At 43.3% G+C, this 26,242-nt stretch overlaps 1 protein-coding gene across 1 annotated transcript in view; it reads left to right on the top strand.

The window, feature by feature from the left end:
• LOC149459183 (uncharacterized) overlaps positions 1–10,510 on the top strand; it is a 262,257-nt gene extending 251,747 nt beyond the window's left edge. The window contains exons 30-31 of the mRNA XM_089681550.1: positions 3,972–4,170; positions 10,345–10,510. Of these exons, the coding sequence (XP_089537676.1) occupies positions 3,972–4,170; positions 10,345–10,370 (225 nt within the window). The 3' untranslated portion in view covers positions 10,371–10,510. The remainder of the gene's footprint in view (positions 1–3,971; positions 4,171–10,344) is intronic.
• Positions 10,511–26,242: the final 15,732 nt, after the last annotated feature.

The following is a 26,242-nucleotide window of genomic DNA, read 5'->3' as shown; positions in this document are numbered from 1 at the left end:
GAATGTACCTTATGGTCTAACTGAAGTTCTAACAGTGTCTGAAAAAGATGAAAATCTTATAGCCAGACCACTATTCCTAATTTTTATGGACAGCATACCGACAGGAATGGTACCATCAGATTGCTGAAGGGCCAATGCGGTGCCAATATTCAAAAAAGGGCAGAGACATATACCTGGGAACTACAGACCAGCTAGTCTAACATCAATAGTATGTAAACTATTGGAGGGGATAATAAGGGTCAATATCCAAGAATTTGCTGAGGAAAACAGTATAATTGGTAGCATGCATTCTTGCCAAGCCAAGCTGTTAACATTTTACGAGAAAGTGAGCTGCCATCTAGATAAAGGAAGGGCGGTGGATGTGGTGTACCTGGATTTTCCAAAAGCATTCGGTACAGTTCCACATAAATGCTTAATCTACAAAGTGAGGTCCGTAGGCTTGGACCAGAGGGTTTGTTCGTGAATAGAAAACTGGTTACAAGGACCCATCCAATGGGTGGAGATAAATAGCGAGTATTCAGACTGGTCTGAAATGGTAAGTGGGGTATCACAGGGCTCTGTCCTGGGACCAATTCTGTTTAATTTCTTCAAAAATGATACAGAGGTTGGTATAAGGCTCAATCTCAGTGTTTGCTGATGATACAAAGCTAAGTAGGGCAATAACTTCACAGCAGGATATAGAAACTTTACAAGAAGACCCCAATAACATATTGGGGTGGGCAACTACATGGAAAATGAGGTCTAATGTTGAAAAATGTAAAGTAGTGCACTTGGGGGCTAAAAATATGAGCACAAGTTATTCACTAGAGGAAGAACCTCTGGGGGAATCCAGGATGGAAAAAGATCTGGGGGTCCTAGTAAATGACAGGCTCAGCATTGGCATGGAATGCCAAGCTGCAACAAGCAAAGCTAGCAAAATATTAGCATGCATTAAAAAAGGAATTTACTCCATAGATTAACCTCCCTAGCGGTCTGATTATGTCCATATTTCTGTGCTCAAAGCGGTACATTTTTTTGCATGGAAATATGTATTTTTTTATTGTAGGCCTGTAATTTTTAGGAATAACTCACTGAAATCTGTCCGAACAAGAGTCTAGTAAACATCCCGGGTAGGATAAAATTTGAATCACGAAACCATAAATTATAATTTAATAAATAATCATAAAATATAATAATAATACATTTAATTCAATATTATAATCAAACCAAAAACATTGAAATTTGAAATAGAGCACCAAGTTCGTACATCACTGAGCAAAGTCGCAAAATCGTTTTCAGTGTCTGATGACGAGTTTCACCACAAATCATCACTCAATTCTACGGTTCTAATTTACTATCGCTGTTCTCTAGCTGGTCTAAAACCGATTTTGACCTAAAGGGACGCTTTTTGGACGCCATGAACATTTCTCAGTTTCAAGGCAGAAAGAACAGTAAAAATGCAGGCAGGGCACAGGACAAAGCACTAGGGACAAAATGTATGTGAAATGGTTTGATACAGTAATGTTTTACTATGTGATTTTAGTGAATTTAGTGAATGCCACTTTTACAATTTTCAAATTTTCTGGCCATTCCATCCCCCATACGTCCCGATGTCGCAGGGAACGGAACCCAGAAGACAGATGCCGGCATCGGCCGGAGGACATTGCCAGGGACACTGCAGGGGGACATCGCGGGAGCGCAGAACAAGGTAAGTGCAGAAGAGATCCCGGAGCAATGCTGCAAGGTATTCCCGAGTGTAGCTCGGGGTTACTGGTTGTGGTGCTGAAACTTTACCCCAAGCAACACTCGAGAATACCTCCAGGGAGGTTAAAGGATAATCCCACCACTTTACAAAACTCTGGTTTGGCCATATCTGGAGTATGCTGTCCAGTTCTGGCCACCAGTCCTCGGGAAGGATGTGTGGGAACTGGAGAGATTCCAGGGAAAGGCAACTAGGTTAATAAGTGGACTGGAGGACCTCAGTTACAAGGAATGACTACAAACATCAAACGTATTCTCCATGGAGAATAGAGGGGAAATGATAGCGATATGCAAATACCTTAATGGTGATCCTAGCATAGGGAATAAATTATTCAGTCTCAGACATTGTAAGAAGACACCAAGCCACTCAATGAAATTGGAGGAGAATCAGTTTAATCTAAAACTGCACAGGGGGTTTTTCACTGTCCGAGTGGTAAGGATGTGGCACTCCCACAATCGGCAGTGTCAGCAGGAAGCATTGATCGTTTTAAAACACTCCTGGATGGGTATCTTGATGAGCACAGTATACAGGGATTCGGGCAATGATATTGAAATGAACACACACCCACACAGGTTGAACTGGATGGACTGGTGTCTTTATTCAACAACACTGAAGAAATGACACTTTGCTACAATGTAAAGTAGTGAGTGTACAACTTGTATAACTGTGAAAATTTGCTGTCCCCTCAAAATAACTCAACACACAGCCATTAATGTCTAAATCCCTGGCAACAAAAGTGAGAACACCCCTAAGTGAAAATGTCCAAATTGGGCCCAAAAGTGTCAATATTTTGTGTGACCACCATTGTTTTCCAGCACTGCCTTAACCCTCTTGGGCATGGAGTTCACCAGAGCTTCACAGATTGCCACTGGAGTCCTCTTCCACTCCTCCATGACGACATCACGGAGCAGGTGGATGTTAGAGACCTTGCACTCGTCCACCTTCCATTTGAGGATGCCCCACAGATGCTCAATAGGTTTTAGGTCTGGAGACATGCTTGACCAGTCCATCACTTTTACCCTCAGCTTCTTTAGCAAGGCAGTGGTCATCTTGGAGGTGTGTTTGGGGTTGTTATCATGTTGGAATACTGCCCTGCAGCCCAGTCTCTGAAGGGGGGGGGGGATCATGCTTTGCTTCAGTATGTCACAGTACATGTTGGCATTCATGGTTCCCTCAATGAACTGTAGCTCCACAGTGCTGGCAGCGCTCATGCAGCCCCAGACCATGACACTCCCACCACCATGCTTGACTGTAAGCAAGACACACATGTCTTTGTACTCCTCACCTAGTTGCCACCACACACGCTTCATACCATCTGAACCAAATAAGTTTATCTTGGTCTCATCAGACCACAGGACATGGTTCCAGTAATCCATGTCCTTAGTCTGCTTGTCTTCAGAAAACTGCGGGCTTTCTTGTGCAACATCTTTAGAAGAGGCTTCCTTCTGAAACGACAGCCATGCAGACCAATTTGATGCAGTGTGCAGCGTATGGTCTGAGCACTGACAGGCTGACCCCCCCACCCCTTCAAACTCTGCAGCAATACTGGCAGCACTCATACATCTATTTCCCAAAGACAACCTCTGGATAGGACACTGAGCACGTGCACTCAACGTCTTTGGGCGACCATGGCGAGGCCTGTTCTGAGTGGAACCTATCCTGTTAAACCGCTGTATGGTCTTGGCCACTGTACTGCAGCTCAGTTTCAGGGTCTTGGCAATCTTCTTATAGCCTAGGCCATCTTTATGTAGAGCAACAATTCTTTTTTTCAGATCCTCAGAGAGTTCTTTGCCATGAGGTGCCATGTTGAACTTCCAGTGACCAGTATGACAGCATGAGAGCGATAACACCAAATTTAACACACCTGCTCCCCATTCACACCTGAGACCTTGTAGCACTAACGAGTCACATGACATTGGGGAGGGAAAATGGCTAATTGGGCCCAATTTGGAAATTTTCACTTGGGGGTGTACTCACTTTTGTTGCCAGTGGTTTAGACATTAATGGCTATGTGTTGAGTTATTTTGAGCAAATTTACATTGTTATACAAGCTGTACACTCACTACTTTACATTGTAGCAAAGTGTAATTTCTTCAGTGTTGTCACATGAAAAGATATAATAAAATATTTACAAAAATGTGAAGGGTGGACTCATTTCTGTGGGATACTATAACCATATGCATGTTAGCAGAATAAATTGGTTCACTTTGAGTGTTATGTAATTTTTCAGTCACTGTTTGGACGGAAAGGATTTGAGAAAGATATGTTCCAGATGTTTTCTTCAAATAAAGGCCCGAACCTCCTCTTCAATGATGGCACTCAATGCTTGATTAAATTTGATTTTCAACCAAAAGACATTATGGAGGATTACTTTGGGAAATCCTATTACACTGCAGTGTATGGAGCAAGCAGATTTGCCATATCATCAGGTATTTTAGTTTTTCTTATCCCTCACCTAAAATAACTTACAACAATTAACTATTTTCTATGTAATCCATTAAATTTATTGGTAAATTAAAACTAACCGAGGTCTGTGACATAGAAACCATATGTGGCTTGCATAATTTGAAGTCTACGAACAACTGTTATACCATTTTTGAGTTGGTGGCAGCAGGTTTGATCCTACATTGTCTTCCATTTTTCTTTGGAGACCCAGCATTGGAGTTCCTGGCTCCACCCAACTGTCTTGGTCATTATGAAGTGGTCTCTCTCTTCTACTATGGATTTTCCATTAATTTTTTTTTCACTTCAGCTCCAGGGTATTTTTGGCACTTTTTGTCAAAATTTGTATTTTTTGCTACAAAATGTCTTAGAACCCCAAACATTATGTATTTTTTTTAAAGTAGAGGTCCTAGAGAATATATTGTTATTTTTTGCATTTTTTTTATATTTGTGTAGCGTTTTATCAAATGCTATTTATTTGTTGGGGGAAAATATACTTTTTGAATTCTAGTGAAAAAAAAAACACATTACGTAACCCAATTTTTTTGTAAAATATAAAGTTACGCTGAGTAAATAGATACCAAACATGTCACGCTTTAAAATTGCGCACACCTGTGCAACAGCGACAAACTAAGTAAATTCTACTATTCATAGGAGATGATTTAAAAGCCTTTACAGGTTTCCACTTACAGATGATGTCTAGTGCTAGAATTACTGCCCATGACCTGATGTTTGCGACGATGCTTCATGTGTGGGACTATCGCTGTGTGCGTGTGAGACTGGTGCTTTGCACGCGAGCAGAGGGGCACTTTAATTTTTTTTCTTGTTATTAAATAATTTTTTTTTTTTTTTTACACTGTTGCTTTAACTTTTTTTTATCACTTTTTTTGCTGTCATGAGGAATGTAAACATCCCTTGTGACAGCAATAGACACGTGACAGGTACTTTTTTGAGGGATCTGGGATCTATAAGTTCCTGGGGTCTATTCAAAACACCAAGATTGGTGTTTTTAAATGCTTTCAGATTTTTAAAGATTATGACAATAGTTTCTGAGTAAACCAGTGATGTCAGGTCATGACTTCAAGTATACAATAAGGGAGAGCCATGACTTCAAGTATACAATAAGGGATCGGCTGTCCAGCCAGCTGGGGGATGTGTTGGCTGGTTTCTCGGGTTTCCTGGTGAGACAGGAGGTCAAGAGAGAGCCACGGAAGATGTCCAGGGGGAGTGACCCAGGGGGCGTCCCCTCTTGCTGCTTCTACAAGCAATCAAGTGGCTAGTTAGCCGCTCGGATTGCTTGTATAAGAGATCTGACTGCCGGCTCTAAAAAACTGTACTGGGGTGATGCATGCAGCTGTAGGCATCACTCCAGTATATCCACTGAAGGTCCAGCAACATACCCATACCAGAAGTGGTTATATAAACAAAGCAAATATGAAATAGCCGAAACTACATTTACACATTACTCTGGTCTCTAGAAGTGTTCTCATGACTGAACAGAAAATATCTTCCAACTAGAAGATGGGAGAGTTATGTAAGGAACGAGTAGGTATTAAGCCTTGATATATGTTACTGAACACATTCTAAAAACCCAGCCATAAAATGGTTCTTCTGCATGCAATATAGGTTTAGTGATGACTGGGTGTCATAACAAAAGTTGGTACATATGCAGTATGTTCACAGCATACATTTTAGCTGTTTTTTTTTTCCAATCAAAACGCAAACCAGAAGGGTTTTTTTTCCTGCCTCTAAATGTTGAGCTTAAAATATGCTTCTAATCATCCTAATGTGCATGAACACATAGGATAACACTGAGCTGCTTCTACAGGCAAAACGCAAAACTCTTGTAGAAGCAGCTATTTTTAAGCCAGTGTGCATGGTGTATTAAAAAAAATACTTTTATTTACCAACTCATACCTGACAAACCAATATATTACTAAACATAAGTTATATGTACTTTGTGCGATGCATATATAGTCGCTCATATATTGGATACAGTATTTTATACATCACCAAGAACATATGTATTAATACATGATAATAATTTATTAAAAGCTATTTATTAAAAGTGCAGGGGAATTACAAATTCAGCATACCGTCACACCACATCCCATAAAAATCACAAAGAAAACAACAAACAGAAGAATTTTTGGGGACTTTGAAGGTGTGGATTCCCACTGAATTCAAATAAATGACTGAAAACCAATTACACAGTTACCGTATATAAAAACAAAGTCTTTATTGTAAAAAATTTGTTAAAAACACCCAACAGTCGCAGTATAGAACAATACATATGGATATACAGTCATGGCCAAAAATATTGGCACTCTTGCATTTCTGTCAGATAATGCTCCACTTCTCCCCAAAAAATGTTGCAATTACAAATGTTTAGGCATGTTTGTGTTAATTTATTTTGTTTATTTTGGTATGATACAAAAAAAGAAGAGAAACAAAAAGTCAAGTCTGACACATTCCACACAAAACTTCAAAAATGGAATAGACAAAATGATTTGCACCTTCTCAAAATTGTAAGAAATAACTGCATTCCAAGTTTGTGATGCTCCTGTAATTTGTAATTAAACTCACCTGTATCAATTAACAGATCTTAATGTTCCTGTGTTCACTGTGCTGTGCACAACATTGTCAGTTTACAGCCCATGGCACTGTAGCTAATCTACAATAAGATACAAAAAAAGTCCAGCGCATACATACACATATACCAAAAAGTGCTATGTATCAATAACACAAACAAATGTTATAATCAATAAATTAACCACTTGCCTACCAGGCACTTATACCCCCTTCCTTACCAGGCCAATTTTCAGCTTTCAGCGCTGCCGCACTTTGATTGACAATTGCGCGGTCATGCAACATTGTACCCATATGAAATTTTGATCATTTTTTTCTCACAAATAGAGCTTTCTTTTGGTGGTATTTAATCGCCACTGGGCGCTTTACTTTTTGCGCTATAAATAAAAAAAGTGCAAAAAATTTGAAAAAAAAAAAAGTTTATTTGTTTCTTTTATAAAATTTTTCAAACAGGTATTTTTTCTCCTTCACTGATGTGCGTTGATGAGGCAGCACTGATGGGCACTGATAGGCGGCACTGATGGGCACTGATAGGCAGCACTAAAGGGCACTGATAGGCAGTACTAATGAGGTGGCACGGATAGGCGGCACTGATAGACAGCACTAATTAGGGGTCACGGATAGGCGGCACTGATATGCAGCACTGATAGGCGGCACTGATAGGTGACACTGATTATGGGTACTGATAGACGGCACTGACTGGCATCACTGCTGGGCACTGACTGGCGGCACTGACTGGCACAACCCCTGGGCACTGACTGGTCGCACTGACTGGCAGCACTGCTGGGCTGCACTGGTGGGTGGCACTGGTGGGCAGCACTGGTGGGTGGGCACAGGTGGGTGGCACTGGTGGGCACAGGTGGGTGGCACTGGTGGGCACAGGTGGGTGGGCACAGGTGGGTGGCACTGCTGGGCACATGTAGGTGGCACTTCTGGGCACAGGTAGGTGGCACTGCAGAGTGGCACAGGTGGGTGCACTGCTGGTCACAGGTGGGGGCACTGCTGGGCTCGGGTGGGCGGAGCTAGTGGGTGCACTGCTGGGCGGAACTTGCGGGTGTCACTGCTGGGCACCGATCATCAGGGCACTTATCATCAGTGCCCTGATGATCGGTGCCGATCCCCGCTCTGACAACTGCCGGTTCTCGGCAGTACTTTCCTCACGATCTGACAGCGTGAGGAAAGTGCAGCCGAGAACCGGCACTTGCATTTCCCTGTGATCAGCGTGTCATTGGACACCGCTGATCACGTGGTAAAAGGCCGCTGTGATTGGCCTTTTACCACATCACGTGATCAGCTGTGTCCGTAGGACACAGCGATCACGGAGATCGCCGGGTGCGCGCCCCCTGGGGCGCGCAGGAGAGCGCGTTCTGGGAGGACGTCATATGACGTCCACCCAGAACTGGCCGGCCGCGGTGAAGCCGTCATTCGGCTATGCGCGGTCGGCAAGAGGTTAAAGTCCCACACCATATAGTGTGCAAACAAGTCGTCCTGATGATCAAAAAATTTTCATGCAATGTGCTCGACCACCTTGTGCCTCTAATAATGCACCCCTTAATTAAAAGAAGGTCATATGCGCTTGTTTGTCCAGGGCTTTATTTCCCTGTAGGTTTCTCCTCTGTATTTCCAGATATCATCCCAATATGACATCCCTCAGAAGCGAATCATCATATACCAAAGGAGATAAATCTCATAGTGTAGTAGTTTTATTATAATAAAGCAAAGTAAAAACAAGTATGCACTTACATAATCCAGTGCCCAATATCTCGACACTAATACACTCAGTCATAATGTGTCACCGCTGCTCCGCACTGTAGAGCACTGTGTGCAGTCCAATAGCCGGAACCAGAAGTGACGTCAATCGTTAGACTCAGAAGTGTAGCTAATCTCCCTGGATGTGAATGAAAGAAAAAATACGTGATCAAAGATTGCAACAAAGGATTGTTCGAATGGTGAATAAATAACTTCAATCAAGTTCCAGACAAATTCAAGCTGACCTTCAGGCAAAGGGTTCAACTGTGTCAGCTCACACTATATGTCGCCATCTGAATGAAAAGGAACACTATGATAGGAGACCCTGGAGGACCGCACTGCTGACACAGAAACATAAAAAAGCCAGATTGAAATTTGCCAAAATTTACCTGAGGAAGCCAAAATCCTTTTGGGAGAATGTGCTGTGGGCAGATGAAACAAAATTGCAGCTTTTTGGTAAAGCCAATCATTCTACTGTTTTCAGAAAAAGCAATGAGGCCTTTAAAGAAAAGAATACAGTCCCTACAGTCAAACATGGTGCAGGTTCACTGATGTTTTGGGGTTGCTTTGCTGCTTCAGGCACTAGATGCCTTGACCGTGTGCATGGCATTATGATATCTAAAGACTACCAAAGAATTCTGGGGTGCAATTTAGGGCCCAGTGTCAGAAAGGTGGGTTCCCATCAGAGGTCATGGGTCTTATAGTAGGAAAATGACCCAAAGTACACGTTGAAAAGCACTCAGAAATGGTTTAAGACAAAGCGCTTGAGAGTACTGAACTGGCTGGCAATGAGTCCAGATCTAAATCCCATAGAGCACCTGTGGAGAGATCTCAAAACAGCAGTTGGGAAAAGGAACTCTTCAAATCTGAAAGACCTGGAGCAGTTGGCGTAAGAAGAGTGGTCCAATTGATTTCAGTTATTTTTTTGTTTACCAAATATTAAATTGAGGATGCCAATAATTTTGTCCAGTCCAGTTTTGGAGTTTTGCATGGAATGTGTCAGATTTGGCTTTTTGTTTCTCCACTTTTTTGTTTCATACCAATACAAACAAAAGAAATAATGCCTAAACATTTGTAATTGCAACAATTTTCAGGGTGAAGTGGTGCATTATTTGACAGAAATGCAGGGGTGCCAATATTTTTGGCCATTACTGTATATGAATAATTAACAGCCAAAATGGAGGTGACCTCAAGAACCAGTAATGATCTTGTATTAAATATATATATATCATTATATATATATATCATCAAATGCTGGTATCTTCATGAGGATGACCTCCTAGTCATGACATGTTTCACTAAACAGCTTCATCAGGAGATGGGAGATCACAGTGTGTATCCAGTACAATTAGAAACAAAAATAGTATACATGTCTTGAGAGGGTTTATGTACTATACATAGCATCCGGCAAAAATAGGGAGGAGGAACCCCCAAACATGAAAAGGGAAGCCATAACAATCTGATCCACGTGGGGCATAGGTGCTTCAAAAAGACAAAATGTTTGGGTGCTTCCAGATGGAATGGAGGCTTCCAAGATTGCAGACAGGCTAGTAACAGGGGCAAGTATCAGATTTTACACATGGAATCCACTCCTCCAACACATGCATACTATGAATTGGCAGATATATGAGAACTCAACTAAACAGAATATATATGATTTCACCAATTTACCAGCAGACTACAAAAACGCTGATCATTATATGTCAACACAGGAAATTAGATTAAAACTAACAATCTGAGTTCTGCCTTTCATATTCAATACATGCTCGTATTCTATTGTCGATAGATTACTAGAATTTCATCACTTTTTTTTCTTTTCACAGAACTGATATCTGCCTGCAGAGTTTAACACTGTTAGGAATATCAAGCAAACCTCTGTGCTATAACTGTCTGCCAGTTTGCCACATTGACCTTTTTTTTATCAATTTATATCAGTTCTGTTTTTCTTCTTTTTTTTTTTTTTAATAAATATTTTGCCTACCAAGAAAATTGTATTTGTGGTCTTTGTGACATACCAATAAATTGTGCTGGGATGAGGGCTGGTGCTTCCACTAGGCAAACTAGGCAGCCACCTAGGGCACACTGCCACCTAGGGGTGCCTGGGTGCTGCACAGGTTGGCACTCTCTCTGTGTGGGATGCCGTCACGTCAAGAATGATCCTTCTGCTGAGGGGAGGGGTGGCAGAGGGGGAGGAAAGAAAGACAGAGGAAGATGCCAGGTGTCTGGGGTCAGTGTAGCAGCTGAGCTGCCACTCCTTCCAGTGTTCCTCTCAGACTCAGTCCTTTACTGCAAACTGGCTGGTGGCTGCTGATTGCTGTGGTGTTCCATCCCTTCTCTTCCCATTCATCAGCGGAGGCAGAGCTACGCTTGTGGAGGAAGGTAATGTCTGATTCTGATGTCTCCTGTCTGTGTGAAAGTGACATGACCAGCTGGGCAGCTGGCCATCCATCACATGTGAAATGTATCAGTGAGTGATGACATCAGCACGATCCCACAGCCTAGTGCCTGCTGATCTGTGTCAGTGTTGCTGTGTTCTGTTGTGTTGGATCTGTCAAGTTCAAGTGTTCTGTGTGTGTGTGTGTGTGTGGGCTGGGCTGCCTGCTGTTCCTGCGTTTTATCTCCCCCATTGCCTGGGGAATTTCAGCCTTGGATCTGTCAGAGCTATCTTATGGCACTTATTTTTGAAAATTAAAAGAAATGTAGCAGTTTCAGGTTTTGTTGATTTAATTTTTTCTACTGTTTTTACATTGTTTTTTTTGGTGGGGGCGCAAGTAGCTGGGCTTGCTTAGGAAGCAAAATAGTCTAGCACCAGCCCTGGCTGGGATAAATTCACACCTTTCCACCTTAAGATTCTTCAGGTCATGAATTGCCTGCACTGGCCCTTCATTATACATGCCAACCAGTTACAAACCTCCCAAGATTTTTATTTTATACTGACAGGGCACAAATGTTTTCTTCACAGCTTCCGAGGTCACAGAAATTCACATTAGATGTTCAATCAAATTTATATGTCAAAATAAACCTTTTGGGAGAATAAAGTGATAAAATGGCACCAGGGGTTTCCTATATACTTCTGCTCCAGTACAGTTTGATAAGTATTTTTACTCTTTTCAGCAGCTGCATGAGGAAAATGGAGGGGATCAATTCCTCTAAATGCCACTTTGCTGCCTCTCCTATCCACCTCCTGCTGTGATCGGTGTACTCCTCCTCATGTGTACTCCCCCAACCCCCCTTCCTTATCCTCCACAGAGCTGCCGGGTTCCCCTCTCCACCTGGTTGATGAGGCTGCAGAGATGGCGATTGAAGGCTGTGTCCTCAATCTTCTTTCTCTGTCTCAAAGGTGAGGTCTGTTTAGATCCCTGATATTTCACCAAAGCCCCTCAGCAGGGCTCCTGGGCCAGACCTTCCTGCAGAGTTGTGAACACAGAAACACTTTTTTGTACCAGATCATTAGCTATTGAATAGGGTTTTATCCTTTAGCCATTTAAATCTACTATTCCAGTATATAGATTGTGCCCTTGGATGCAGTGATGCTTTCGTATCTCCTCAGAGTTCATTTGCAATGGCACTCTGCGTGGATAGTGGGGAGAAAATAAATGCCCTTTTATCTTTCAGTTTTAATGTCAGTAGTTTCTGGCTCTGCAGGCTTGCTGACTTCTCTTTTTCAACTTTATATTAAGAAGCGTTTGTGAAAAGCCCTTTCGATTTGGTTGCATTCTATTCTTTAAAAATAGGCTTCAAAAAGTGGTACACTTGTGCAAAAATTGTAAACATAGAAGTGGTATCTCTGATCCAAAAGTCCCACGCTGTCTTTCCATTGATGCCAAGGTAAGGTGGATATCCAGGCAGTTACAACTGACTATCTTAACCTTTATAAACTCTGAAATCAAAAATGTAACCTGTGCCACTCTCACATACTTTATAAATCCTAAAGCTGAACAACAACTTTCCTTTAAATATCACTGAAAAATGGGTGCACCATCAAATAAATGTGTGGTTAAACAGGTTTTGTTGTAACAATAATGAGTCTCTGCTCCACAATTCCTAAACTAACCCTCTATTAGATATAGGCAGAAACTACTAAACATGGCACTAAGGCTCCATTCACATCTGAGCATAGCGTTTTTCTGAATTTTTTTGCACATTTTGTGTGTTTTATATGCATTTGCAAGCGTTTGTGGCGATTTGTTCAGGCGTTTTCAGGCTTTTTGAGCTTTGGCGTTTTTGTATTAGCCAATAGAGAAAAATTTCATTTGTGACTTTAATTGTTGCCATGTTTTGCCATGCCGAAAAATGCTCTTGGTTGTGCGAAAGTGTGTGAAAATACATAATTTGCACGTTTCCATGTATTTCTGTGGGAATAAAAATGCGCCAAAAATGCAGCAATCTTTTGAGCTTCAAGCATTCTGCTTCAGGAGTGGAGATGTGAACCATCTCCATAGAGTAATATTGATTTTTTCTCCCTGTTTTGGAGCTTTGCGCTACAAAACGCTCAGGTGTGAATGGGGCCCGAGATCACAAAATATAATTTTAATTAGACATACTGAAACATTGTGTCAGATATAATATATACAATGTGCACAAAAAGCACAACACACTAATTAAAAACATCTAAAACATATAACCCCAATGACTATGTATAGTTCAACATCCGCCACAGGTGCAAATGTTTAAAAAGGTTGCTATAATGTATTCCAACCAATATAAATTCAGTATGCACACATATATAATTGGGATCACCTAGCAGCAAGCTTTCTAACAACAGATATAAGAGTGCAGACTAAAGTTGGAATTTGATTTATCTGGAGATCAAGCAGGACCAGCTCTTGTTATATCAGGCAAAGAATGGGGGTGCATTTTCTGATAAGCGTTGGCTAGCAATTAGATTGAGAGCATTGGTATAAATCAACTTGCATATAGATTTCACTGCAAGCCTAGAGTTATCTTAATATCATTCTTAGCTGATGGCAAACAGATTCCACTGTTTGCATAGAACAAGGGTCTCCAAACTTTATAAACAAAGGGCCAGTTTATTGTCCCTCAAACATTAGGGGGGTTGGACTGTAGCCAGCAGGAGTGGAAATTTTCCTGGCGTCAGTGGGGGGTAAACATTGCCACATTAGGTACTAGGGGGAGTGCCCCATTATTGGCATCATTGGGAGGAACACTGCCCCATAATTGGTGTCAGTGGGAGAAATGGTTTCCCATTGTCTCCTAGATTGTAAGCTCCAAAGAGCAGGGCCCTCAATCCCCTCATGTTTTGCATTGTATTGGTATTGTTCTGTCACATGCACTGTCCCCCTTGGTAATGTACAGCGCTGAGCGAACTATTGGCGCTTTATAAATACTGTATAATAATAATAATAATTGTTGGTATCAGTTGGCAGAATAGTTTGTCATATCAGTGGGAGGAATAGGGCTCCAAGGGCCAGATAAAGGCAAGCAAAGGGCAACATTTGGCCCCAAGGCCGCAGATTGGAGACCACTGGCATAGAACAATAGAGAGAGACAAATATACTGCCACCTGCAGACTTGTCCAAGCCTTTCAAATATGTGATTAACCATCAACAAATGAATATTGAAATATAGGCGACCACTGAAAACCTATCTCTTCAGGGAAGCCTATCCCGCCCTCTGCTAATACTGGAATCCTCTACTCTTCCAACCACTCCATCCCCCACAGTTTTTACCTATTGTATCATTCACCCCTCCCTCCTAGATTGTAAGCTCCAAGGAGCAGGGCCCTCCTATCCCTCTTGTATTGAGCTGTATTGTTACTGTATTGTCTCCTACTATAATGTAAAGCGCTGAGGAAACCGTTGGCGCTATATAAATCCTGTATAATAATAATAATACTAAAAATCTTCTCTCTATTTGTGCACCTCCACCAACACAGCTCCACATCTGGAGCTTTAAGTTCACATGTAATGTTTGGTCAAATAGTGCTTGTGTCCCTTTAATTGGACTCTGTACTGATTTCTCCTGGGTTGAGATTCTCTTCCTTGGTAAATCGCATCCTCCATACAGATCCTCCTCCTCTTAACTCCACCGCTTAGCATAAAAAGTAAATAGGCAAAGAATTGTGCTTTATCCTTAAAAACACCTTATTCCCAAATACAGTATAAAAACTTACAATGAGCCACATATTTCCGATTTGCTCAATCACACCAAATATAACCAGCAAACAATTAACAGTATGCACTGTGTGTTTCTATCCGTGTATTCGTGTTACCAATCTGCCAGACAACGCAAGCTTTGAGATGTCACCAAGCCCCTCCCCTACATGTTGTGCCACAGGGTCACATGCCTTCCTCAGGGGAAAATCAAACCACAAGCCACGTGACCCTGTGGCGCAACATGCAGGGGAGGGGCTTGGTGACGTCACCACGCTTGCTGTGTCTTGGACTGAGCACCAAAAAAATGTGAGTGGCTCATTGTAAAGTTTTTATATGTTGGCATAAAGCAACAGCTCTTGTTCACGTCTCTGGATCAAGATGGGGTTCAGGTAAGTATAAGGGCTGAGAGGGAGCTGCACTCAGGAAGTTTTTTACCTTAATGTACAGAATGAAGAAAAGGGGGGGAGGGAAAGGTTTCTAGGCCCCCCTTTCCTCATGGGACTGTGGTAATGCCGTTTCAAGCCTCCCTAACTATGTAAGGTGAACGGGTGCAACCAGCCGTGGTAGAGACACTTGTCGGTGGTACGTAGCAGGTGCGAGTCTGATGTGAGGAGGCAGAATAAGCGAGGTCAGACAGACCAGGTCGGTAACAGTGGAGCAGGTCGGTACAAATGACAGGCAGAAGAATAAACAGGTCACGGTCCAGGTTCGGCAACAGGAGATCTAGAGGCACAGGATTAGGCAGTAGAAAGGTGAGGCAAGCCAGGGGTCAGAGCAGGAGAAGTCAACGAATCAGGGTCAGGCAGGGTAGGCAGAAAAGCAATCTCTCAGGACACAGGATACAGAACAAGACCATACGGCAACTAAGCACTGTCAGAGCCTGTTTAAATAGGGCACCCTACGCTCCTATTGGTGCCAGACACGCGTCTGCGATCGCGAGTGCCCAGGTCCTAGTGCCCGCATGCTGGTGCGCCTAGGCATACTGCGCATGCGCAGACTCGCGCGCCGCGATCCAGCCCGAGATCCCTGACATTGCCCTCCCACCTACGGGCAGCCTCCGGATGCCCAACCAGTTCCTCCTTTGAGGCTAGTTGAGAAGAAATTCCCGAATCAATCGAGGAGCATGGACATTTTGAGCAGGTTCCCATGAGTTCTCTTCTGGCCTATAGCCCTTCCACTTGATGAGATACTGTGCTTGCCCACCCCTCCTCCTACAGTCAATAATAGCTTCTACCTCGAATTCCTCCTCGCGATCGCGAGTGTGCCTGCGTGAGCGCCGTTGCCATCGCAGGCGCCCAGGTCCTAGTGCCCGCACGCTGGTGCTCCTAGGCATACTGCGCATGTGCAGACTCGCGCACCGCGATCCAGCCTGAGATCCCTGACACTGACCTTAGTAACAGGTAAACTTTTGACTTTAAGAGTTGCTGTGAGCGGGAAATAGGGCTATATAAAGGAGGTCCGTTATCCCTCAGTTCAGGCACCTCAGAAGGCATAGTCTGTGGTGCTCCCTCCCACCTGCCCGGGATGTCGTGGCCATTTATTATGTGGTAGTGTCACCTTTAAGGATTAAAGGGAGACAGTTTTGTTTATTGAACCCGAACTGTAGTGGTTGGGTTTTGTTGTACTGGTGGATAACTTTAAGTTATGTTTTATATGTGAATTAATATGATGGATATTTTTAAGTTATTAAATTACTTTGGCTTGAGCCGTAGTGGCTGAGCCATTTGAGGCTTTGGTTATTTAAATAAATTTATGAAGAGTTTAATTGTTATATATTTAATTGAAATCAAGAATAAAATGGCTGTGTCCTATTTTATCCAGCCTGGTTTGATGTGTCATTATTTATCTAGTTTAAATGGTATACCTGCTGCCCCTTGCATTACGGTAAAAAAAACCCTTCCTTTAGAACCACTTTAACCACTTCCCACCCGCAATGTACTGCGGACGGGCGGCAGCTACAGGCAAAGCGACGTACCTGTATGTCGCTCTGGCTGCACTAACACAGTGGGGCGCCACGTGCCCGGTAACTATGGTAACATTGTACTATTCTGATAAAAGTATTAAAAAAATAATAAGAATTTTTTTTAACTACTTGCCAACCACTTACGTGCATTTTTGCGGGTGAGCAGCAGCTATTGGCAAAGCGACGTAATCTTGCGTCACTTCCTATTTTGGGGTGTGAACGCACCTGCACCCCCCCCCCCCACCAGTCCAGAGAGAGAAGAGAGAACACGGCACCAACTAAAAGCACTACATTTTACACACACGTTAGATTAGTACATTTAACCCTTTGATCGCTCCTATTAACCCTTTGATCACCCCACAAGATATTGATCACGTACAGAACTATACTAGTGCCTCCTTTGTATAGTGTCCCCAAAAACGCAGAATTAACAGGATCGGCCCTGTTCACTGCCAGCACTAGCATTTAGCCCCCTCTGCTGTTTTTCATGGAAGATTTGTATCAATTGATTGTGGGCCAAGGCAATTTATTCGCACAACAAAACATCACCTCCCAACAAATTCAGCTCTTGCCAGACAATTTGCATGGAAACCTATCACGGTTTCTGAATTTAAAACTCTTTTGGGCCTAATCCTCAACATGGGCATTACAAAACAGAATGAATGGTGGTCATATTGATCCACAGAGCCAATTCATCATATGCCCGTGTTCTCTGCTGTTACATACAGGTGAAACTCGAAAAATTTGAATATCGTGCAAAAGTTCATTTATTTCAGTAATGCAACTTAAAAGGTGAAACTAATATATGAGATAGACTCATTACATGCAAAGCAAGATAGTTCAAGCCGTGATTTGTCATAATTGTGATGATTATGGCTTACAGCTCATGAAAACCCCAAATCCACAATCTCAGAAAATTAGAATATTACATGCAATCAATAAAATAAGGATTGCAAACAGAACAATATCAGACCTCTGAAAAGTATAAGCATGCATATGTACTCAGTACTTGGTTTGGGCCCCTTTTGCAGCAATTACTGCCTCAATGCGGTGTGGCATGGAAGCTATCAGCCTGTGGCACTGCTGAGGTGTTATGGAAGACCAGGATGCTTCAATAGCGGCCTTCAGCTCTTCTGCATTGTTCGGTCTCATGTCTCTCATCTTTCTCTTGGCAATGCCCCATAGATTCTCTATGGGGTTCAGGTCAGGCAAGTTTGCTGGCCAATCATGCACAGGAATCCCACGGTCATTGAACCAGGTTTTGATGCTTTTGGCAGTGTGGGCAGGTGCCAAGTCCTGCTGGAAAATGAAGTCAGCATCCCCATAAAGCTTGTCTGTGGAAGGAATACAACATTTGAAGCCCATGCCCAGGATCCGTCTGTGTGTGGTGGCTCTTAATGCACTCACTCCAGCCTCAGTCCACTCCTTGTGAAAGTCCCCAACACTTTTGAATGGCCTTTTCCTGACAATCCTCTCCAGGCTGTGGTCATCCCTGCTGCTTGTGCACCTTTTTCTTCCACGCTTTTCCCTTCCACATAACTTTCTATTAATGTGCTTTGATACAGCACTTTGGGAACATCCAACTTCTTTTGCAATTACCTTTTGAGGCTTTCCCTCCTTATGGAGGGTGTCAATGATGGTTTTCTGCACAACTGTCAGGTCAGCAGTCTTTCCCATGATTGTGATTCCTACTGAACCAGACTGAGAGACCATTTAAAGGCTCAGGAACCCTTTGCAGGTGTTATGGCTTAAGTAGCTGATTAGAGTGGGACACTTTGAGCCTAGAATATTGCACCTTTTCACAATATTCTAATTTTCTGAGATTGTGGATTTGGGGTTTTCATGAGCTGTAAGCCATAATCATCACAATTATGACAAATCGCGGCTTGAACTATCTTGCTTTGCATGTAATGAGTCTATCTCATATATTAGTTTCACCTTTTAAGTTGCATTTTTTGAGTTTCACCTGTATATGCCCAACATGGACTAGCAATGTACTGTTACATTGCTGGACTTTGAGTGGTTATACCGGAATTATGCCTGCAGCTACAGCCATCATGCTGGTATTGTTTTTTTTCAGCTGGCGGTCAGCTTTCATGTAAAAGCAATCCTAGTGGCCAATTAGCTGCTGAATTGTTTTTACGAGCAGCGAGATGGGACATCTCCCCCCCTCCTGCTGCCTTCCACAGTTTTCTTGGGCTCTCCTGTCCCAAAGGGGAATCTGAGAATGCAGCCAGCAGTTCCACTGACTGACCCTAGAGCTGAGTACCAGAATGGTTCCAATCATCTCTATAGGCTAAGAAATCGGAATAGCTACGAGCATTTCATCACTTCAGTTTCGCAGGATATAAACAGTGTCATTTGTAAATTGGGAAAGCGTGTGATCACCTCGATCTTGGTGAGTGTTAGAAGCTTTCCTTAACCTAATATTCAATATCTTCTTATTAACAGTACTAACATATGTATGAATGAGTTGGATCTTAATAGAATAATTGAGTTATTATATTTCTATTTGTTCTAGATTGGGAAAAGTAAGTAAATAGACTTCATAGTCTGTGAATATACATATGAACATATATCTTGTTTTTTTCTCTACATTCAAGCGACATGTGTTAGTAACTATTCCTCCCCCATTTATGTAAGAGATAAAGTTACACTCAGACTCTGAGAGAAGTAGACTGGAGGTTTGTTATATATACATCTGTTTCCAATTATCTTGGTGGGACTACAAGGAACACAAGAGAAGATCAGCCCATTTTTAGGAGATGATGGGGGCTGGATTGCTCTTTTAAGAGGAGAACAAAGACTTTTTAAACACACTTTTGTTTGGAAGCAAAGCAAAGGGAGCCTGCTTATACACACACAGATTCATATTATACACACCAGGGGCGGACTGACCATTTGGAAACTCAGGCACTGCCTGAGGGCCCGGGGTCAGTAAGGGGCCACATGAGATGCCCCTGGTACCGTTTTCCTAGGCTTTTTTGAGTTTGGGCAAGGATACAGGGCCCCATGATCCCCTATTGCCCGGGGACCCCATGAGTTGTCAGTCCGCCACTGATACACAATTACATACAATTTTTATATCAAGAACTTACCTATATTTTTTGTACATTATTTAAACATTCTGTATTCCAATATTTTATTTCTAATTTTATGCAACATTATTATTAAATCATTTTTTTGAGTTTATTCAAGAGTTGGAAGGACTTTCTATTTTAAACCTTTTCTCATCAAATACAAGTTAACAAAATATCGAGACAATACGATATTTTACAGTGAGATTAGATAATGTAAGGGCAGAGGAGATAGCTAGAATCTAATAGACCCCAGACTTCTCAAAAAAGAATCTATGACAATGCCCATTAAAGTTATAGGGGATATTTACATTCTCTGTAGTAGTGTTAAAAGTGATAAAAAAATGAAAGGGACAGTGTAACAAGAATTAAAAAAATCTAAATAACTAAAAAAAAAAACAAAAAAACACCCCTGCCCCTCTGCGTTCACGCACCTGTGTGTGCAAGCATTGACCCCCATGCCAGTATGTAAACAGCGGTTGCACCATGCATGTGTGGTATTGCCACGAACGTCAGATTGAGGGCAATAATTCAAGTACTAGACCTCGTGTGTAAATATAAATTGATGACCTGTAAAGTCTTTTATAGCATCTCCTATCGATAATATAAATGTATGTACTTTGTTGCCATTGCACAGGCATGTGCAATTTTAAAGCATGTCATGTTTGGTATCTATTTACTCAGCATAACATCATCTTTTATACGGTATCAACAATTGGGCAATATATTGTGTTTTTGTACATTAAAACTCTAAAAAGTGTACTTTTTTAAAAGATATGCGTTTGAAAAATCACTGTGCAAATACTGTGTGACATAAAAAATTTAAACTCCCACCGTTTTATTCTTTAGGCCCTCTGCTTTAAAAATAAAATACAATGTTTGGGGGTTGAAAGTAATTTTCTAGTGAAGAAACAGTATTTTCATGTGAACAAAAAGTGTCAGAAAAGAAGAGTGGGTGATGTGTGGCATAAGCTTCAAAAGTCGGCCCTGAAATGTCAGGATATTATTATTATTATACAGTGTTTATATAGCGCCAAAAAGGTTTGCTCAGTGCTGTACAATATAGTGGGGGACAGTACATGAGACAATACAGTAACAAAACAATATACGAGAGGTTCGAGGACCCTGCTCTTTCGAGCTTACAATCTAGTAGAAGCAACCCCTCCAAATGACCCCTTTTTGAAAAGTAGACACTCCAAGGTATTTGCTAAGAGGCATGGTGAGTGTTTTTCAGATCTCATTTGTTGCCATGTGTTTTTGGAAATCGAAGAAAGAAAACAAAAACATTTATTTTTTCTTTTGTTTTTTTTGTTGGTTCGCATCCGAGCCACAGCACCACCGGCCTGGAGTTTGCATGTTCTCCCTGTGCCTTCATGGGTTTCCTCCGGGTACCCTGGTTTCCTCACACACTCCAAAGACATGCTGGTAGGTTAATTGGCTCCTGTCTAAATTGGCCCTAGTATGTGTATGTATGAATGTGAAATAGGGACCTTAAATTATACACCCCTTGAGGACAGGGACTGATGTCAATGTACAATATAAATGTAAAGTGCTGCAGAAATTGACAGCTCTATGTAAGAACCTGTAATAAATTAAATAAATCACAATTTGTTTCAATAGTGCCTGTTCGCATCAATGAGTGCTGTGCAAATTTGAAAAAGGTTCCTGTGTTACTGTTCTGAAGTCTCATCAAGATTGCACTACATGATCACACTGAAAGCCCCAGCAAAATCGCATCACAGTAGTGTGAACCAAGCCTTAAATATTCTTCTTAATTGCCACAAAGGATTTAAATCTACTCTGTGTGCACCAAATGCCTTTACAAACCCAGATATTACCTAATAAAGTAGCAGAGACATCATCATTGTGCTGTACATAGCCTGTGCATAGAACAGAGCTCTGGGAGGGGCCAGTAGGCTCCACCCACAACAGGGTGTCTGCAGAAAACTAGTGGGGAAGGGTGGAGACATGACTAATCACCCTACACAAGGAGAGAGAGAAGCAGTGATCGGCCTTTATTACAGGAAGCTCCTGCACAGAAGCAAAATTTCACACTGGATTACTGTACAGATCTGGAAGAAATACACAAAGCACACCAAGATTCAAGAAGAATATAAAATATTTAGACAATATTGGCTGATCCCAGAGTTCAGCATTGAAACTAAACCGGGCACATTTTTTGGACATGTATTGCTCTATAATGAGCCCGAAGCGGGCGAGGATCTTGTCAATAGGAGTATTCTGTTCAGTTGTGTATATTTATGTAAAATATTGGAAAAAAACTGATGAGGATCCAAACTTTGTAGAGTACAGTCACACGTGAAGTCACTTCTGTATTGGAAATCTATAGCACTTTCCCTGACTTTCTGGAAAGTGCTAATTAACAAAACCCTGCCATATTATGAATCTGCTTACTTAAGGAGAGGCTGTCCCATGACTGAGGGACATGCAGAATATCGAGGCTAATACTTACCACCTAACCAATAAACCAACCACCCCCTCAACCTACCCCCACCTGAATAACCAATAATCCCCTTTTGATGTAAAACCAGCCATAGCAGCCCATTTATTTAACATAACTCTCTCATACCACTTCATACAGTACAATCAAATAATGATCCCAACCAGGTCCAAGGTATTCGAAGGCACTGTTACTCACATCAATAACTCGGCTGTATCTGACACCCAATGAAAAGTCCCCCAGCCGCTACTACACCGCCTCAGGGACAATACTACAGTTACGTAATCCCAGATACAGCCAATGAACTCCCACCTTACCAATGTAACCTTATAATTGGGAAGGAACACCCATACCTAGGATGGGCCCAATCCATAATCCACCAAATTGTCACTCCAGCTCCGCTTTCAAAGACCCAGCGACCCCTGCCACAGCACACGAGTGCGAACCCTCACACTCGTGAAGCCCGCCAAACCCGCAACGCCTGCTGGATACTATCCTGGAGGCCTAACGACCACAAGTCAACAATTGGAAAAAGCTCCAATAACGTCAGATTGCACAACAAACCCATCTCCCTCCACCACTGACCCTGAAAATAGGCCCCAAAACCAGTAGAGCCCGCAAACAATTCAAGATCAAAATTAGACACAGCCCCATCTAACCAAAGCGTTCTGCCATTCTAGGAATCGAGAAGCGTCCTCCACATGCCCAAGTCGTCCTGTAGCTCGCTATTCAGCCGAACCCTATGATGCGGGGCCACAACACCAGCCGTGGCAGCAGCCAAGCACCTGGAAAAAATACGCCCCATGGGCATGATGCGGCAAGCAAAATTCCACTGACCCAATAACGAGTGTACATCACGAAGTCAAATTTTCCTGCACTTACCAACTCCAGTTACCAACCCCCGGAGGTCCTCCAGTTTATTCAGAGGCAAACGACATTCCATGGCCTCCGTATTGATAACAATGCACAAAAAACACAACTCCGTGTGTGGACCCACCGTCTTATCTGGAGCCAAGGCGACGCCAAAATACTCGAACACATGCTGCACCGTGCTCAGTAACAATGCACAGATGGAACTCCCCGGGGTGGCAATGCACAAAAAAGCATCCAAATAATGGATGACGAATGCGAGCCCAGAAACATCCCTCACCACCCATTGCAGAAAGGAACTAAATGTCTCAAACAGGGAATAAGAAATTGCACAACCCATAGGCAAACAAAGATCCACAAAATGCAGCCGTGCCATTTGCAACCCAGCAGAGACAACTGGGATGTACATGCAAGAGGCGAAACGCCGCCTCAAAATCGGTTTCTGCCAAAAAGGAACCCCAACCATACCACCGCACCCACGAGACCACCACATCAAAAGAAGTATACGCAACTGTACACAGATCTGGGTCAATAGTATCATTGACCGCACCCCCTCTCGGATGCAAAAGGTGATGGATGAGTCTATATTTATTGGGCTCTTTCTTAGGAACAACACCCAATGGCGAAATGACCAGATCAGGAACGGGCGGGCAAACAAACGGGCCAGCCATGCGACCCAAGGACACCTCCTTGTCCAAATATGCAAGGACAACATTCGGATGCAGCCCCGCTGATATTAAATTATCTGCTGCGGCAGGAACAACTGCCAAAGCACATGGGATCAAAAAAGGAATGGAACCCCCCACAGCTCAAGCACTCGTGACAGAAGCGGTATCCAAATCCAAACTTGCACAATCCCTCGTTGAATTGCCAGCAATATACTTTTTAATGCGCGAATAGCTGCGCAACAGAAGCTGCACTTCCGGTCCCCCCCTGGAAAGGGATGAGCAGTGGTCCGCATAGACGTCATCAGCTTCATCCACAATCCAATATCCTTGTGGTCCCAACGCAAAGATGGCCGGACCACCTTGCGTTGCTGAACCTGCTCGTCATAACACAACCACGCGGTTCCCCGTAAACCCTCTGGGCTTCCCTAAAGGAATCCAAGTAACAAAAGAGAGGTGAACGACGTTCCGGCATCCTCTCTCCAATAACACTCACCAGAATGGCAAATGCCTGAAGCCAATTAGAGAAAGTGCTGGGGATCAAATGGTACAGCTGTTTTTCCTCCTCCTCTCTCCTACTCTCATCTGGCCTAACTTTGTCCAAGTTGAATTTCTCCAACGACAACAAAGAGAAGATCTCCAAAGAGGCTCCAGCGAACTGACACAGCCACCGGCAACACCCAAAGGGGAACCACATCAGCAGCATCTCTACCCCCCACGACAACAACACCGCTCCCAGACGCCACAGCCTGAAAAGACGACCACGCAGCCAAAGATGGCGCCGAAGCCTGGGCCACCACCCCCTCCTCACAGCACGTCAGCCCTAAAACCTGCCAGCAGCATGCCAACAACCCCATCAGAGCCCAGGGAACCCCCCAGCGACGAAGAGTCAACCATATTACTGCACCATCTTCAGAGCTGCTGAGAACCCCTTCCGACCTGCTCCCCGCAGCCTCCAGTTCCCAGACAGCACCGTACTGTCCTCGTGGATCGGTCCTGGCTCCTGAGCCCGGGCAGCGCTCAGAGATTACGTCAGCAGCCACCGCATCACTGCACAGAGCTGCAGAGTCATCCCTCCCTCGTTGGGCTCGCTGGGAGGCAGAGCAAGACCCTTTCTGTGGCAGGCGACGATTCCCAGCTCTTGAGCCCGGGCGGCACATGGGGGTGACGTCATCAGCCGCCGCCACATCCCCGGAGCTCCGAGCCGCCGATCCGCCCCTCCCACGTTGGGCTCGAAGTAGGTCCAGCAGCCGAAAGCCTGTGCTGCAACAGATGCCGGTTCCCGGCTCCTGAGCCCAGGTGGCGCACGGGTGTGACGTCATCAGCCGCCGCCACATCCCTGAAACTCAGAGCCACCGAGCCCCTCTGACACCTGGCTCGCTGGGTGGCCGCAGAAGGGCCAGCAGCTGCCATCCCTTCCTGCAGAGTGGCGGCATCCACCCGAGAATTCTGCACCACTTCAGAAACGCACCCTGTTCATGCGAATCGCTGCGTGTGTGTATGTTAACCCGGAAGCGGTCTGAAAAACGCGGTGCAATGTGCAGAATCGGATTGCATAGGTGTGAATACCCATGTGATCTGATTCTAATTGTGGACCCAGAAAAAGGGTCCTGCACCTTTCTAGTGCGGTGCGATTAGAGCCATACAAAATGTATAGCTCCAATCGCACCGCACACAAATCGTATGTGATTTGCACAGGAATGCGGTGCGGTTCCTGTGTGAATCACATGCGATATACCGCACCGCATGTATGTGAACCCAGGCTCAAAAATGCTCATTAGTCCAGAATGACTGTTCTAGTTTCCTTTTCTACGTACATTTAGTGCTGGTTCACACCATGCCAGCATCTGCATCGCACAGGAACGCACTGTGCATTCCTGTGTGACTCAACCTCATGTAAAACGCACTGCTTTTGCGATCTGTAGTGGGTGTCAATAAAAATGTAATGACAGGCCAACTGCAGGTTGCAAACTAAGTGCTTTTCCCACATTGGATTGCATGGTACTTTTGTAACGTGATCAGGTTACAGTGCGTGAATGAATGAATGGGCTTGAAATTGCACTGCGCTGAACAACCGTATGTGAATCGCACAGGAAAGCAACACGCATTCCTGTGCGATTCCTCTCCGGACATGGTGTGAATTGTATTGTCAATTTCTTTATGTTGACCTTGACCATTGTGGATGGCTACTTAGACAAGAATATTTCTTATGTGTACAACAAAGTGATTGTCTCTATTTCTGTCTACAAACATAAGAAAAATGTAGGCCAGTGGTGGGTACTGTACTTGATATAGAGGTCCTTAGGGGTGGCCTTGACCACCAAAGAGTCGCATTCTTCGTTTTGATTCCTGTAAATTGTTGTTGATGTTGTATTGAACTGCATTAATTTATTATTGTTTTGTAGTATGCTGACATCTATTGGTGCTTTCAGGCCACTACAACCTGCTTACTAATGTGATTTTGGTATCTTCCTCTGCTGTTTAGTGCTAGTTAGTATAGCCCAAGCAAGACCCTCCCTACTTCAGTCAGCCGGCATTAATCATTCATGGAGACAGCGCTTAGGAAACT

Source organism: Staurois parvus, unplaced genomic scaffold, assembly GCF_062004578.1.
Source record: "Staurois parvus isolate SC_StPar_1 unplaced genomic scaffold, SC_StPar_1.0 ptg000270l, whole genome shotgun sequence".
Classification (NCBI taxonomy): Eukaryota; Metazoa; Chordata; class Amphibia; order Anura; family Ranidae; genus Staurois; species Staurois parvus.
The sequence above is the reverse complement of the archived record's forward strand: the minus strand, read 5'-3'. Positions and strand labels throughout refer to the sequence as shown.